Consider the following 12,619-nt stretch of genomic DNA (forward strand, 5'->3'; position numbering starts at 1 on the left):
AACAAAAAAAAATAAAAAAATACAACTATTAGTTGTTGTCTTATTACTTCTCATGATAATAGTGGAGATTAGGCAACCTAGAAGATGAACATCAAATGCCAATATATGGCATATATTAACATTATTAAAAAGTTTGTACAGAATTAAATTAACATTTCAACTACACTTGATAGAAATGAAAAAATTTGTACAAAAAGAAACATACAAAATTGCCTTATGAACATTTAATACACTTTTATATCCATTTTCACTCAAAGCCGAACTAGCCCATCTAACCTGTTCTCTAGAATAAAAGGTAGGTAAGGAAGATATGAGTTAATAAAAAAAATTAACAAAAAAATAAGGAAGATAGGAGCTAATGAAGATAACAGGTTTGCTATGTTAAGAAATATTGATCTTTGAATTGGGTCTCTTATGAAAAAAAAAAAAAATCTTAATATGAGCAGAATAAAAAACAAATAATTATATAAAAACTTACAAGAACCAACATAAAAACATGAAATCAGGGGAGAGCAGATTATCATGTACACGCATCATAAAATTAGCTCCATTATGATGCAAAATATATCAGAATAATCATGGGAGGCATAATTTTTTTTTCAATATATTTGTGCTTTGAATTCAACTCTCCAGCCTTTATTCATTACGAATCAGACTAGAGTTGCCATAATCTCTGGTTCAATCTCGGCACTTTGTCCCTCATCAATGACTCTCTGTTCTTTGCCGTCGAGACCTAAAGTGTTTACTTGAGTTCCAGGTAGTGGAAAGGTCAGATTGGTCATGGGAACTATCATGTTGCTAGAATCCTTTGAAGACTCTTCTGACACCATTGTAAGTATCCGTTTAAGCTGAGATCTGTGGCAGACGATTCGACCTTTGCTCCATCCAGGAAAATGGAAAGACTGAGATACATTGTCCCTAAGAAATGAATATGCTGCCTTTGCAACAGGCAAAGCCCTTGCTGCTGTACTTTTCTCCATCACTCCCCGTCTGCATTTGACATCAATGAATATCATCATCAGGCACAAAATGTATGTTTTGGATTATGAATTTAAACTCAGTTTTATAAGTAGAATATTGAAATTCCTTATTTACTTCATCTTTGTATTTTATGGCCAGAAGAAGGCAAAATTCAGATTGGTAAGAACTATCTTTTCAACTATCAGTAAAAAAGAAGGGGGGAGAGAGAGTAGATTAGAAACTTACGCCACCACAACAGATGCCAGATGAGGAAGATCTTCTCCACTTTGAAATCTTTCATGAAGGTCATTAAGCCAAACAGATACTGCTGTAAGAGCACCACCGACAGACATCCTAAGTAATGAATTATAAGTTATGGGTATATCAAAAGATTAAAATGATTCTCATATTTTTTTGGTGTGTCTACTTTAGTTCAAGACATTACATTTTCAAGTGTTCAATTTAGTTTCTCAACACATCAAAATGAAACAAATTTCGGCCTGCTGTCTTTTTTTTTTTTTTTTTGACGAAAGCTGCGTAAAAGCTTCAATAAAATTCTACGACATTTTAGGGTTAATTTATTAGTTAAGATAGTACTAAGTAGAGAGATTAATCCAAAAAAAATTCAATATGCCCTAATGAAAAACTTCCCTCCACTTTTTTCTGTCTATAGAAATAATAATTTTGACAGCAGCAATAATTTTAGATTAAACATCTGAAATAATATAGCATTAAAATGAACACACCTAACAAGTCAAGGGACCACTTTGATCATTTACTTATTAAATTATGCATCATGCCATGTTCAAAATTCTAAAAAAGGCTACAAACAACAGCTAAAATAACAGCAAAAACAAATACCTATGCACATCAGCAGACCACACAAGCTTGCTTCGACGATAAAGCTCTGGGAAGAGTCCTCTTCCTGTTGCATCATGCAGTACACGTGCAGCACGTGCCTTCTGGCCAAACCACCATAGTGCATCTAGAAGAGTGTTGTAGAATCTTAAACCCAAACTACAGCCAGCAGAGTTGTATTTGTCAAAAACATATTCCACCATTTGCCAGTTAGATTCATCATCATAATCACCCTTGATCAATAAGCTGATCACTTGATGAACATTCGAAACCCTGTTTGATTTCATTTCATTAAGAAGTTCATATGCATCATCCCACCTGATAACAAGGCACACTCATCATACAAATTGTCTACTACTTATAAGATTCTGAGATGAGAGTACATTCTTACAGCAACATTCAAAGCCATGCTATTATCTGGATAGAGTTAGCTTAACTTGGAGGCACAAGACAGATGCACATAAAATTTACCATCAAAGAAATGAATGCAGCCAATGAGATGTGTCTCATCCATCAAAGCCCAGAATCAATCATCTTATTGTTTAAGTTCCATATTCATTTCCAAATGTCCAACTGCTGGCGGAAGAAAAGATAAACACTGTACTTTGCATCTAAACTTGAATGTTTTCCATCTAACTGAAGCCACGAAATGAATTAATTGTCAAAAATCCCGTTCACTATAATTTTGTGGAATGTTATGGACCAATGAAATCATCCAGTGCTCATTTGGTTTCTATAGAATAAAAGATGTTTTGAAAAATGATTAGTCTATTAGATTTTATCATTTAGTTGGATGCAGATAGAACTCAATACAGCTCTACAAACATCTTCAAAATCCTTTAAAAAGTGCTCATTTCATTTAAATCAGACTTTCCAAAAGCATGCTTTCTATCTAAAAGCAAACCAATAAGCCCTTAGCTTGGTAATGATGACCTAGAAATGACATTTGAAAACAATTCTGGGACTTTAAATGAAAGTAAGAGTTTACAAAAAAATCATTAAAAACATTGCATAGCAAGCCGATAGATGAACAATCAGGCTCCAAACATGCTGGGAATCCTCTAGCAGAATTTGGCTGAAAAGTTCTACAATTTAGGAAATATTTTGATGCTGTGATTGGTAAAGGTAAAGAAAAAAGTATTATAGCTTGTAGAATCGGTAGGATATTGATAAGAAATGAATACAATTTTCTCGAAATCAGCGAATGACAATAAGAAATTAAGAAGAAAAAAAGACCAAAATTATTTTTATTGCAAGATATAAGAAAGAAATTAGCAAGATACAGTTGGATATTTAATTGAAGAGGAAGATCCGGCTCTCCCAAATCCCTAACCGGCACCTAGAACCCTCACAACCTAAGAAATTCTAATTTCAATAAACTCTAAACATAATCCTGAAATCACCCTATTGATAGCCATAAATAGGCTCCCCTAATTCTCCCCTAATTTTGAATTCAAATCAACCATCTTTCCCTAAATAATTCCCTCCCAAATTTCAATTCAAATCAGCCATCTTTCTCTAAATAAATCTTCTTAATTTCCATCCAATCAAATCCGCTATTTTTCCCTAAATAAACATTCTTAATTTCCTCCCAATCAAATCAATCCTCTTTCCCTAAATAAACCTTCATAATTCTCTCCCAATCAAATCAATTGGTTCCATCAATACTCCCCTCCAAAGACCCACCTTGTCCGCAAGGTGGAAAGATGGCTCCTTCCTAATTTCCTCATCATCACAAATTATCAGCACCTAAACAGTTCGGTCCTTACACTTGTGCCCTAGTGTATACCTATCCTCACATCTGAAACATAGCCCCTTCGCCCTCTTTTTTACTATAACTCAATTTCTATGAGCTTCTTAAAAATTTCCCCAAGTCTCCCTCCTACAATCTTCTCCTCGGGGTCTCCTTATGAATACTCGATGTTGGCTCCTCTAATGCCAAAATGGTAGTGGTCATCCAATACAAACCTCCTGAGCCTGCTACCTCCAACCCCTCTATCCAGTGCCTCTGATCTTCCACTAACTTGGCTACCTCCATAGCCTCTCTCAAATCACGAGGCCTCATCACTCTAACTGCCGATCGAATCTCTAATCTAAGCCCTTTCATAAAGTTACCCAGTATAGTTTCTAAAAGTTGGTCTAGTCGACTGGTCAGCTGCTTAAACTGCTCACGATACTCCACCACTGTCCCCTTTTGTGTCAGGGCGAAGAACTGCTCATAGAAGTCTCATATCCTGCTAGTTCATAAGCATTCCAATAAGCAGTCCCTAAACTCCCTCTAGGTCCGTAAGGGTCTTCCACTGGTACCATGTCAACGCTTTCCCCTCCAAACAAATCCTAGCCACCGTCAGACTCTCCTCCTCTGTCAACCTACTGACGGTAAAGCATTTTTCCTTTCTTGTGCATCCTCTCTCTCAAAAATAATCATTTCAACTTCCTCACTCTCGGATCTCCTCCATTCCACATATTTACTCCATAGTTTTCTATCCCTCATCATCACAAATCATCTCTTCTATGCTCATACTCAAACCTTTCGTCAAAATCTCACATTCACCTTTCAAATTCAGCACCCCTTGGATCATAATCAGCCATTCTCATCTTAATTTTAGCACCCCTTCAACCATAATCGGTCCCTCTCCTTTCAAATTCTGCCTGATCATCTCAAATTCAACACACCTTCTTTCATGCTCAACCCCCTCACGCCTCTCCTCATACCCTCTACCTAACTCCTCCCTAGGAAATGGCTCCATGGGAGGCATGCTCTCTTTTCACTCCAAAATCTCAACCTCTTGATCTTTGTTTCGTCTTATCGGATTAGGGTTTTTCCCACTTCGTTGGCACTCGGCGGCATCTCTCTCCTACGACGACGACGTCTTGGATTGACCCTCGAGCAACTTCTTCAACATTTACTACAGGATGAAAAACTTTCCATCGATCTTCATATGGATGGCATAAATTTGACTTATGAAATCTAAAAATAGAGTTTTGAGATGTGAAATTTCAAATTTCAAGTGTTCGATCTCCCCTTCCAACGCTTCTACCTTCCTTCCCGCCATTGGTACCCAGATCAAGGCTCCAAACTGCAAAAATAGTAATTATGATCTTCAAACAACAAAAATGAGCACTTCAGAGGGGAAAACACATCAGAAATTGGCAAAAGAAGGCCTCAATTTCACCCTAAGACACTGCTCTGATACCAATTTGATAGGAAATGGATACAATTTCTTTGAAATCAGTGAACAACAATAAGAAATTAAGAAGAAGAATACATCACAACTATTTTTAATGCAAGATATATGAAAGAAAATAGCATGATACAGTTGGATCTTCAATTGGAGAGGAAGATCCAGCTCTCCCAAATCCCTAGCCGGCGACTAGAGCCCTCACAACCTTAGAAATTCTAATTTCACCAAACTCCAAACATAATCCTGAAATCACCCTATTGTTAGCCTTAAATAAGCTCCCATAATTCCCTCCAAAATCTGAATTCAAATCAATCATCATTCCCAAAATAATTCTCTCCCAAATTTGAATTCAAATCAGCCCTCTATTCCTAAATAAATCTTTCCAATTTACTTCCAATCAAATCAACCCTCTTCCCCTAAATAAACCTTCCTAATTTCCTCTCAATCAAATCAGCCATCATTCCCTAAATAAACTTTCCTAATTCCATCCCAATCAAATTACTCGGACCATCAGATATCTAAGGTTAAAGCTTTATGGTAGAGCATTTAGGGTTGCCTAAATGACCACATGCATGTAATTTAACTTTTCAAGAGAATCCAAGGTTTTTAGGAATCAAGATTGAAAGAAACATGAAATAATTTATGAAGGTATTGCGAGAGGACCAAAATAGAATTATTGCCAAACAATTTTTTTCTTTTTTAAAGAAAAAAATTTACAACCAATTATTGAGAATGTTACATGAGCAAGTGGTCACAAAGAATTGCCAACATAAAAAGAAAACAAATAAATTACATTTATCCAATATAACTTAAAAGCTAAGTGATTAAGATCCACCTAAGCAGAGAGAAACGGGCCCACATTCAGACATTTGCTAAGTTTAAAATGTCAAAGTCAGCATGAGAATTATTGTGACTAGTTTGGCATCTAATTAGCCTAGGAGAATGAGATTTATTTTTTTAATTTTTGCCTCCACAAGAAAATATAAGCTAGCACCTTTTATCCATTAAACCAGGTATAAACATTTAATGTAAGTTCCCCAAACCGCACAAGAGCTAAAAGATAAGCAAAGTAAAAAAACTAATCATCTCTTTACAAAAGAAGAGAGAGAGGAATCACTACTGAAAATGAAACAACAAATACTAAAAATCATGACGCAAACAATGGCCAATAACATAACTATAAAAAAGCTGCTATTTCATTCAAAATACCTCCCTTCTTTTACGTTTAATATGTGATTCTCATATTGAATTTGAGACTCAACCATCATCTTCTTGATCATCTCATTGTGATTAGTTTTTTTTTTTAATCTCGGGGTGATTAGTTTTTATCAATTAATAGCCTAATTAGGGTTTCTATGAATGCGTGAAGGTAAGTCTTAATTAGGAGAGAAATAGTGGTTGATTCTTGCCAAATAGAGAGAAAGATGGTGGATGCTTAGCTTTTTCATGAGATTTGTCTTGATGATTTGGGAATCCTGGATTATTTTGCAATTCATGCAACACCTTGAAATTAGAGCCTTGATAGAAATATGGTAGAGAGAATAATAGGAGAGAGATAATATAAGGAGAAAGAAAATTCATTTGCTTCAACATAAAAGAATATATCCTAATGCAGGCTATCTTTAGTCATTTTATAATAAGCTGACATGAAAAAAAAAATTAAGAAATATAAGTTATCAATATAAGCTATCGGATAAGGAAACCAGGTCAATATCTAAGGTAAGCTATTGGATACAATGTCCTTTTTATGATATTTGTTTCCCATCACTTGTACATGTTAAAAAAAAAAAATTTTTGCCATTTCATTGCGTAAAGCATTTTCTAATTTCTTATTTTTTATATATCGTAATGGACGATTCCATCGTTTAAAATCAAAAAGAAAAGTGACAAAAGTTTTTTCAACTGTAGGAAAACCACCTCTAGATCAATTTTTATTCATGTGGAACTTACAAAACATGGACAATAAACTGTCATTTAGATCAATGGTTTTGATGAACCATGAGTTGCATAACATGATTCTTGCAAAACTTTAGATTAATAATTTATTGTGATTGATCTACTATTTTTATGATTCAATATGTGTTGTTTAAGGATTTAACTATTGTTGGCCCGCAATTTATGACATGATGTAGTTGAAAATTGACAATGAAAGAAACATCTAAGTAATTCATATAAATTGATGCGTTGAAATGTAAGTTGCTAGTTTTTTTACTAGCAGAGGACTATCAATGATGAATATATGAGCATTTCCATTATATTTATATCTTATGTTAATTTTATGCTATTTCATGTTTGAAGCAATAGAGGCCACCATCAACTACTACAGCTCGGCCTTCAACCACTTTTATTGTACTACAAGAGAGAAGGGAGTAGGAGTTATATCATCAGAAGAAACGGAAAGGTTTGAAGAATAAGAATTTAGACTTCATAAGTTCATAGCTATGTTGCACCGATACGGATACGGCGACACGGATACGACACGATACGGATACTTCATAAATAGGTGTATCGGTGCAACATAGGTTCATAGAGATAAAGAGATTATGTGAAAGAAAGAGACGATGATAACTACTATTTTTTGTTCCCTACTTTTACATTTATGATGAGAACAAACTCCTTTGACTTTGTTTAGATTTTTAAATACTAACTTTGGACTTTTTATGGATTTGATAAGACTTTGAACTTTTAAGTCTTTAATTTTGGCATAGTTATAGTCTTGGAATTCCTATAATTTATTAATATTTTGCTATGCTTATCATATTTCATTGATTTCTATGCATAGTGGAAATTGGCAGATTTATAGGTTGAATCCTAAATGCAGGCTTCAAAAAAAGAATGCACTGCGTACTTATTTTTATTAATTTTAATTGATTTTTTTAAAATTATACTTCTGTGGGACTATATGTACTTTTTTGCAACTCATTTATAAATGTATTTGATTTTTTTGGTAACTTGTTAATCAAGGTATTCATGCTCTATTATTAAAATTGCATGTGCCATTATATTCATTGAAAGTTGTTATATGATGCGGTTATCTTTAGCTAAATAAAAGGGTACTATACTCACATGATAATATACAAATGATATAGAAATCTGATAGAAAATAGTCAAAATACTTAAGTTCACAAGTAACCCTAAGGTAATACTTGAGTTCGCAAGCAAACCAAACCAATTCGGTGAACAAACAGCGACTAGACTGCTGTCCTCAGCAGGAAAACACTAGCAAACTGCTGTTTACAGCAGAAAACCGCAGAAAACCAGAGTAAAACTTAAGGAAGACTTGTATTCCACTAGACGATGAAGTAAAATAGCAAATATACAATTGTTCTTCAATTTGAGAGGAAGAACAACTCTCCAAAACTCTTTAGCAAAGCCTAGAGCCCAAAACCAAAAGGAGATCTCACGAATTCAGCAAATCTCAAGATGAAACCCAAACTCACACCTTCACTCCTAACTAAAGCAAAAGGACTAATTAAAAATCCCTAAACAGCCTCTTAATTCAAAATTTCCCTCCTAAAGCTCATTACATTAAGTGCTTGGGCCCACAAGGGCTGCTGTTATATGATGCGGTTATCTTTAGATAAATAAAAGGGTACTATACTCACATGATAATATACAAATGATATAGAAATCTGATAGGAAATACTTAAGTTCTAACCCTAAGGTAATACTTGAGTTCGCAAGCAAACCTAACCAAATTCGGAGAACAAACAGCGACTAGACTGCTGTCCACAGCAGGAAAACACTAGCAAACTGCTGTTTACAGCAGAAAACAGCAGAAATCCAAAGTAAAACTGAAGGAAAACTCAAAGGAAGACTTGTATTCCACTAGACGATGAAGTAAAATATAAAAGATACAATTATTCTTCAATTCAAGAGGAAGAACAACTCTCCAAAACTCTCTAGCAAAGCCTAGAGCCTAAAACCAAAAGAAGATCTCAAGAATTCAGCAAATCTCAAGATGAAACCCTAACTCACACCTTCACTCCTAATTAAAGTAAAAGGACTACTTAAAAATCCCTAAACAGCCCCTTAATTCAAATTTTCCCTCCTAAAGCTAATTACATTACGTGCTTGGGCCCACAAGGGCTGCAGCCTCCCCCCCCTTCTCTCCCCACCACCAACTCCATCCTCAGTGTACCCCAATTGATCTTAGTCTCCCCCAATGTCTGCAACCACTTCATCCCTAGGATGACATCAGTGCTTCCCAATTCCAAGGGAAGGAAGTCCTCCCTCACCTAGATCTCCTGAATCTTTAGAACCACCCCTCTACAAACTCCTCTAGCCATTTCCACCTTTCTCGTGCCCATCATCACCCCATAGCCTCCTGTATCCACCAACTCCATTCCCAACAGCTCAACGAACTGGTTGGAAATGAAATTGTGGGGCTCCTCCAAATCTGATCTGATTTTAATTGACCGATCTCACCTTCCAAGATCACTACCTTCTTCCCGGCCATCTAGCTTCCCCAGAATCACGAAGATCTTCTTTCGGTTAAAAAAAATTCCGCTGAAATTTCAGGATTTTAGCCGCCGACGGTCCTAAATCGATGCTCTGATACCAATTTGATAGGAAATACTTGAGTTCGCAAGTAACCCTAAGGTAATAATTGAGTTCGCAAGCAAACCTAACCAAATTCGGTGAACAAACAGCGACTAGACTGCTGTCCACAGCAGGAAAACACTAGCAAACTGCTGTTTACAGCAGAAAACAGCAGAAATCCAGAGTAAAACTGAAGAAGAACTCAAAGGAAGACTTGTATTATACTAGACGATGAAGTAAAATAGCAAAGATACAATTGTTCTTCAATTCGAGAGGAAGAACAACTCTCCAAAACTCTCTAGCAAAGCCTAGAGTCCAAAACCAAAAGGAGATCTCAAGAATTCAGCAAATCTCAAATGAAACCCTAACTCACACTTTCACTCCTAATTAAAGCAAAAGGACTAATTAAAAAATCCCTAAACAGCCCCTTAATTCAAATTCTCCCTCCTAAAGCTCATTACATTAAGTGCTTGGGCCCACAGGGGCTTCCGCCCCCCCAATCAGTAAAAGTGTCACTTCGCTAAATGATTTTTGTATTGAAGGAAAAATAACCCCTTATGAATTGAATTGCACTTTGCTTTTCGAAATCACTTGAAGAATATGAAAACTTTAATTTTTCATATATTTGATTTAGAAGTCCTATAGAAAAATGAGCATAATTTAACTTTCATGGTTGTCATATTCGATGCAAAATAAATTATAATTGAAAAAGAAGATTGTTAAATTTATAAATAAAAATTGCATCTATGTCCTATATTTTTATCAAAAAGTATCAAGTCCTATTTTAGTTTCGTACACTGTTCTCTGGCTAAATAACCTCTCTATAAATATAGAAATAATTTTGCATAAATCACCCCTTTCCCAGACAGCAAATTCAATGGGGGAGCTGCATGCAATGGATATGCTTTTCTCCTTCATAAGTTTCTGGCTGGTATACAAATCAGTTAAACCAATATCGTTGGCTTTGTTTACTAATCATTTTGTAAATTTCAAAACTTATAGCTATTAAATGCCTCAATTGTATTTATCATTCTTCGAAGAAACACTTTTTAATTTATAAATTTTTGTATTTCCACACTCCACATCAAATCTCGTTATATATTATATCTAGACTTTTAAATTACCACTATGACAACTCATCAATGTAATCAGCCCCTTCATCCCATCAATTCGATTCAATTCTAAACAATTAACATTACTTAAGTACCATAATCTCATCCCATAATTTTATTTCTTAGAGTTGCTTATTTATGCTTCTAGGATAAACACCTTTTAACTTTTTACATTGTGTGGTTAAAAATTTATTCTAGAATTATCATTAAATCTTTGAAAGCAAATTACTTTCCCTGTAATTGAAAACAGACCATCTGTGGTTTTAAAGCTCCACATTTGAAAGTAACTATGTTTTTTTTTTCTCTTTTTGCTTCGTTCATGAGTAAGATCCACAATTCAACAATCATGTTAGAATGTCAATCCTTAAATCAAATCCTATTTTGGGTTCAAAATAATAAGGATCCCAAATTCTCAAGGCATGCTAGCAAATTATACAATTTCATAAACTAATGATAATCATATAAAAGGTACTAGTCAGCAACATATAGTGACTAAAAGTCTAGATATAAACAATCATTAGTCATTTCTTTACAACGTTTCTTTTTAGAAAAGGTTATCAACCACTTAGATATGGTGATTAGGGGTGTAAACGAGTTGAGCCAAGTTGAGCTCGAGCCAGGAGGTGTTCGAGTCGAGCTCGACTGCCAAATACCAAGCTCGAGCTCGTCTCATTTCTAGTGTCTTGTTGAGCTTAGTCCCGAGCTCTACTATCGAGCTCCGTCCCGAGTAGGCTCGTCATCGCATCCATTGTCATCCTGAGCTCTGTCGTCGTTCCGAGCTCTTCATTGCGTCCGCTCCGCCGTCGAGATCCGTCGTCTCAAGCTCGTTGTCGCGTCTGCCATCGAGATCTGTCGTCCCGAGCTCTGCCGTCGCGATCTGCGTGCTCCGTTGTTTTGGTTTTCATGCCAGACCTTCGAGTCGTCCTCCCGCTCGCTCGGTTGAGAATTCTTTTTCCCGTCTAGTCACCTATGCAAGCTGCTCAACGAGCTAACAAGTCGAGCGGAGGTCTGTTCAAGCTCAAGCTCGATAAACCGTCGAGCTCGAAATTGTGCTCAAGCTCGACTCGCGAGATCGATAAGCTCGACTCGTCGAGCCTGTTACCGAGTCGAGTCCAAGCCGACTCGTGAGTCGGCTTGACTGGGTTACACCCCTAATGGTGATACACACTATCTTATTTATTTAGGTCATTCTAGGTCAAGGGTTCTGTTGGATCTTTATGTCTTAATGGGTTATTGGATTGTACCATTCAATTTAATGCTTCTCTCCTTTTTTCTTACCTCCATCCACCCCACTTCATCCCTACCATGAACTTCGACTTCTTAGTTAGTGAAATATTAAATTCACCACCTTCTTCACATTTTTCCTCCTTTTTTCATTTTTTACATCTCCCACTTGATTTTCTTCCCTTTTGGCACCTCCTCATGTGGCCTGCCACCACCTCATTCTACATTACATTGAATTAAAATGGTTGGTAGTTGTATCATGGAGTGTATATGAAGGGTTATTTTTCATATAATAGTACTTAAATTTGAATGAAGAATTTTCTTTGCTTCTAATCTCTTTTTGTTCTTAATCCAAATAGAAGGTTTTCTTGTTTAAGAGTGATCTGCATTAGAAAAAAAATATATTTTAATAAAGGGTGTAAGATCTTATCTATAGTTTGTACTAAGAAAATAATAATACTTTTTTGGATTTCAAGAAAGTATTTAAAATTATTATTGTTTTCAGATAAACATTGTTGTTTTTCAATTCTATCAAATAACATATAATTTTGGTTAAATGAACACTCATGTCATGGTGAATATTTGGGCAAGGAGCTCTCAATTTTTTAACTACTAATTACTCTCAAATTGAACATTAAGTGGGCTACATTAATATTGAATTTACTTTGAATTGAACGTAGAAGTAAATTTTGATTGATTATTCATATTAGTAAATTTTAAAACTAATGAATTTACTTT

General features: G+C 35.3%; 1 protein-coding gene across 2 annotated transcripts in view; it reads right to left on the bottom strand.

Moving 5' to 3' along the window:
• Positions 1–365: 365 nt before the first annotated feature.
• LOC110094271 (pentatricopeptide repeat-containing protein At1g74850, chloroplastic) overlaps positions 366–12,619 on the bottom strand; it is a 33,439-nt gene continuing 21,185 nt past the window's right edge. The window contains exons 3-5 of one of the 2 annotated variants that reach the window (XM_020819464.2): positions 1,822–2,136; positions 1,207–1,314; positions 366–990 (exon numbers count right to left, since the gene is read on the bottom strand). In XM_020819464.2, coding sequence (XP_020675123.1) covers positions 651–990; positions 1,207–1,314; positions 1,822–2,136 — 763 coding nt within the window. In that variant the 3' untranslated portion in view covers positions 366–650. The remainder of the gene's footprint in view (positions 991–1,206; positions 1,315–1,821; positions 2,137–12,619) is intronic. The other variant, XR_002302852.2, reaches the window with a different exon arrangement.

The sequence above is a fragment of the Dendrobium catenatum genome, unplaced genomic scaffold (genome assembly GCF_001605985.2).
Source record: "Dendrobium catenatum unplaced genomic scaffold, ASM160598v2 fragScaff_scaffold_207, whole genome shotgun sequence".
Taxonomy (NCBI): domain Eukaryota; kingdom Viridiplantae; phylum Streptophyta; class Magnoliopsida; order Asparagales; family Orchidaceae; genus Dendrobium; species Dendrobium catenatum.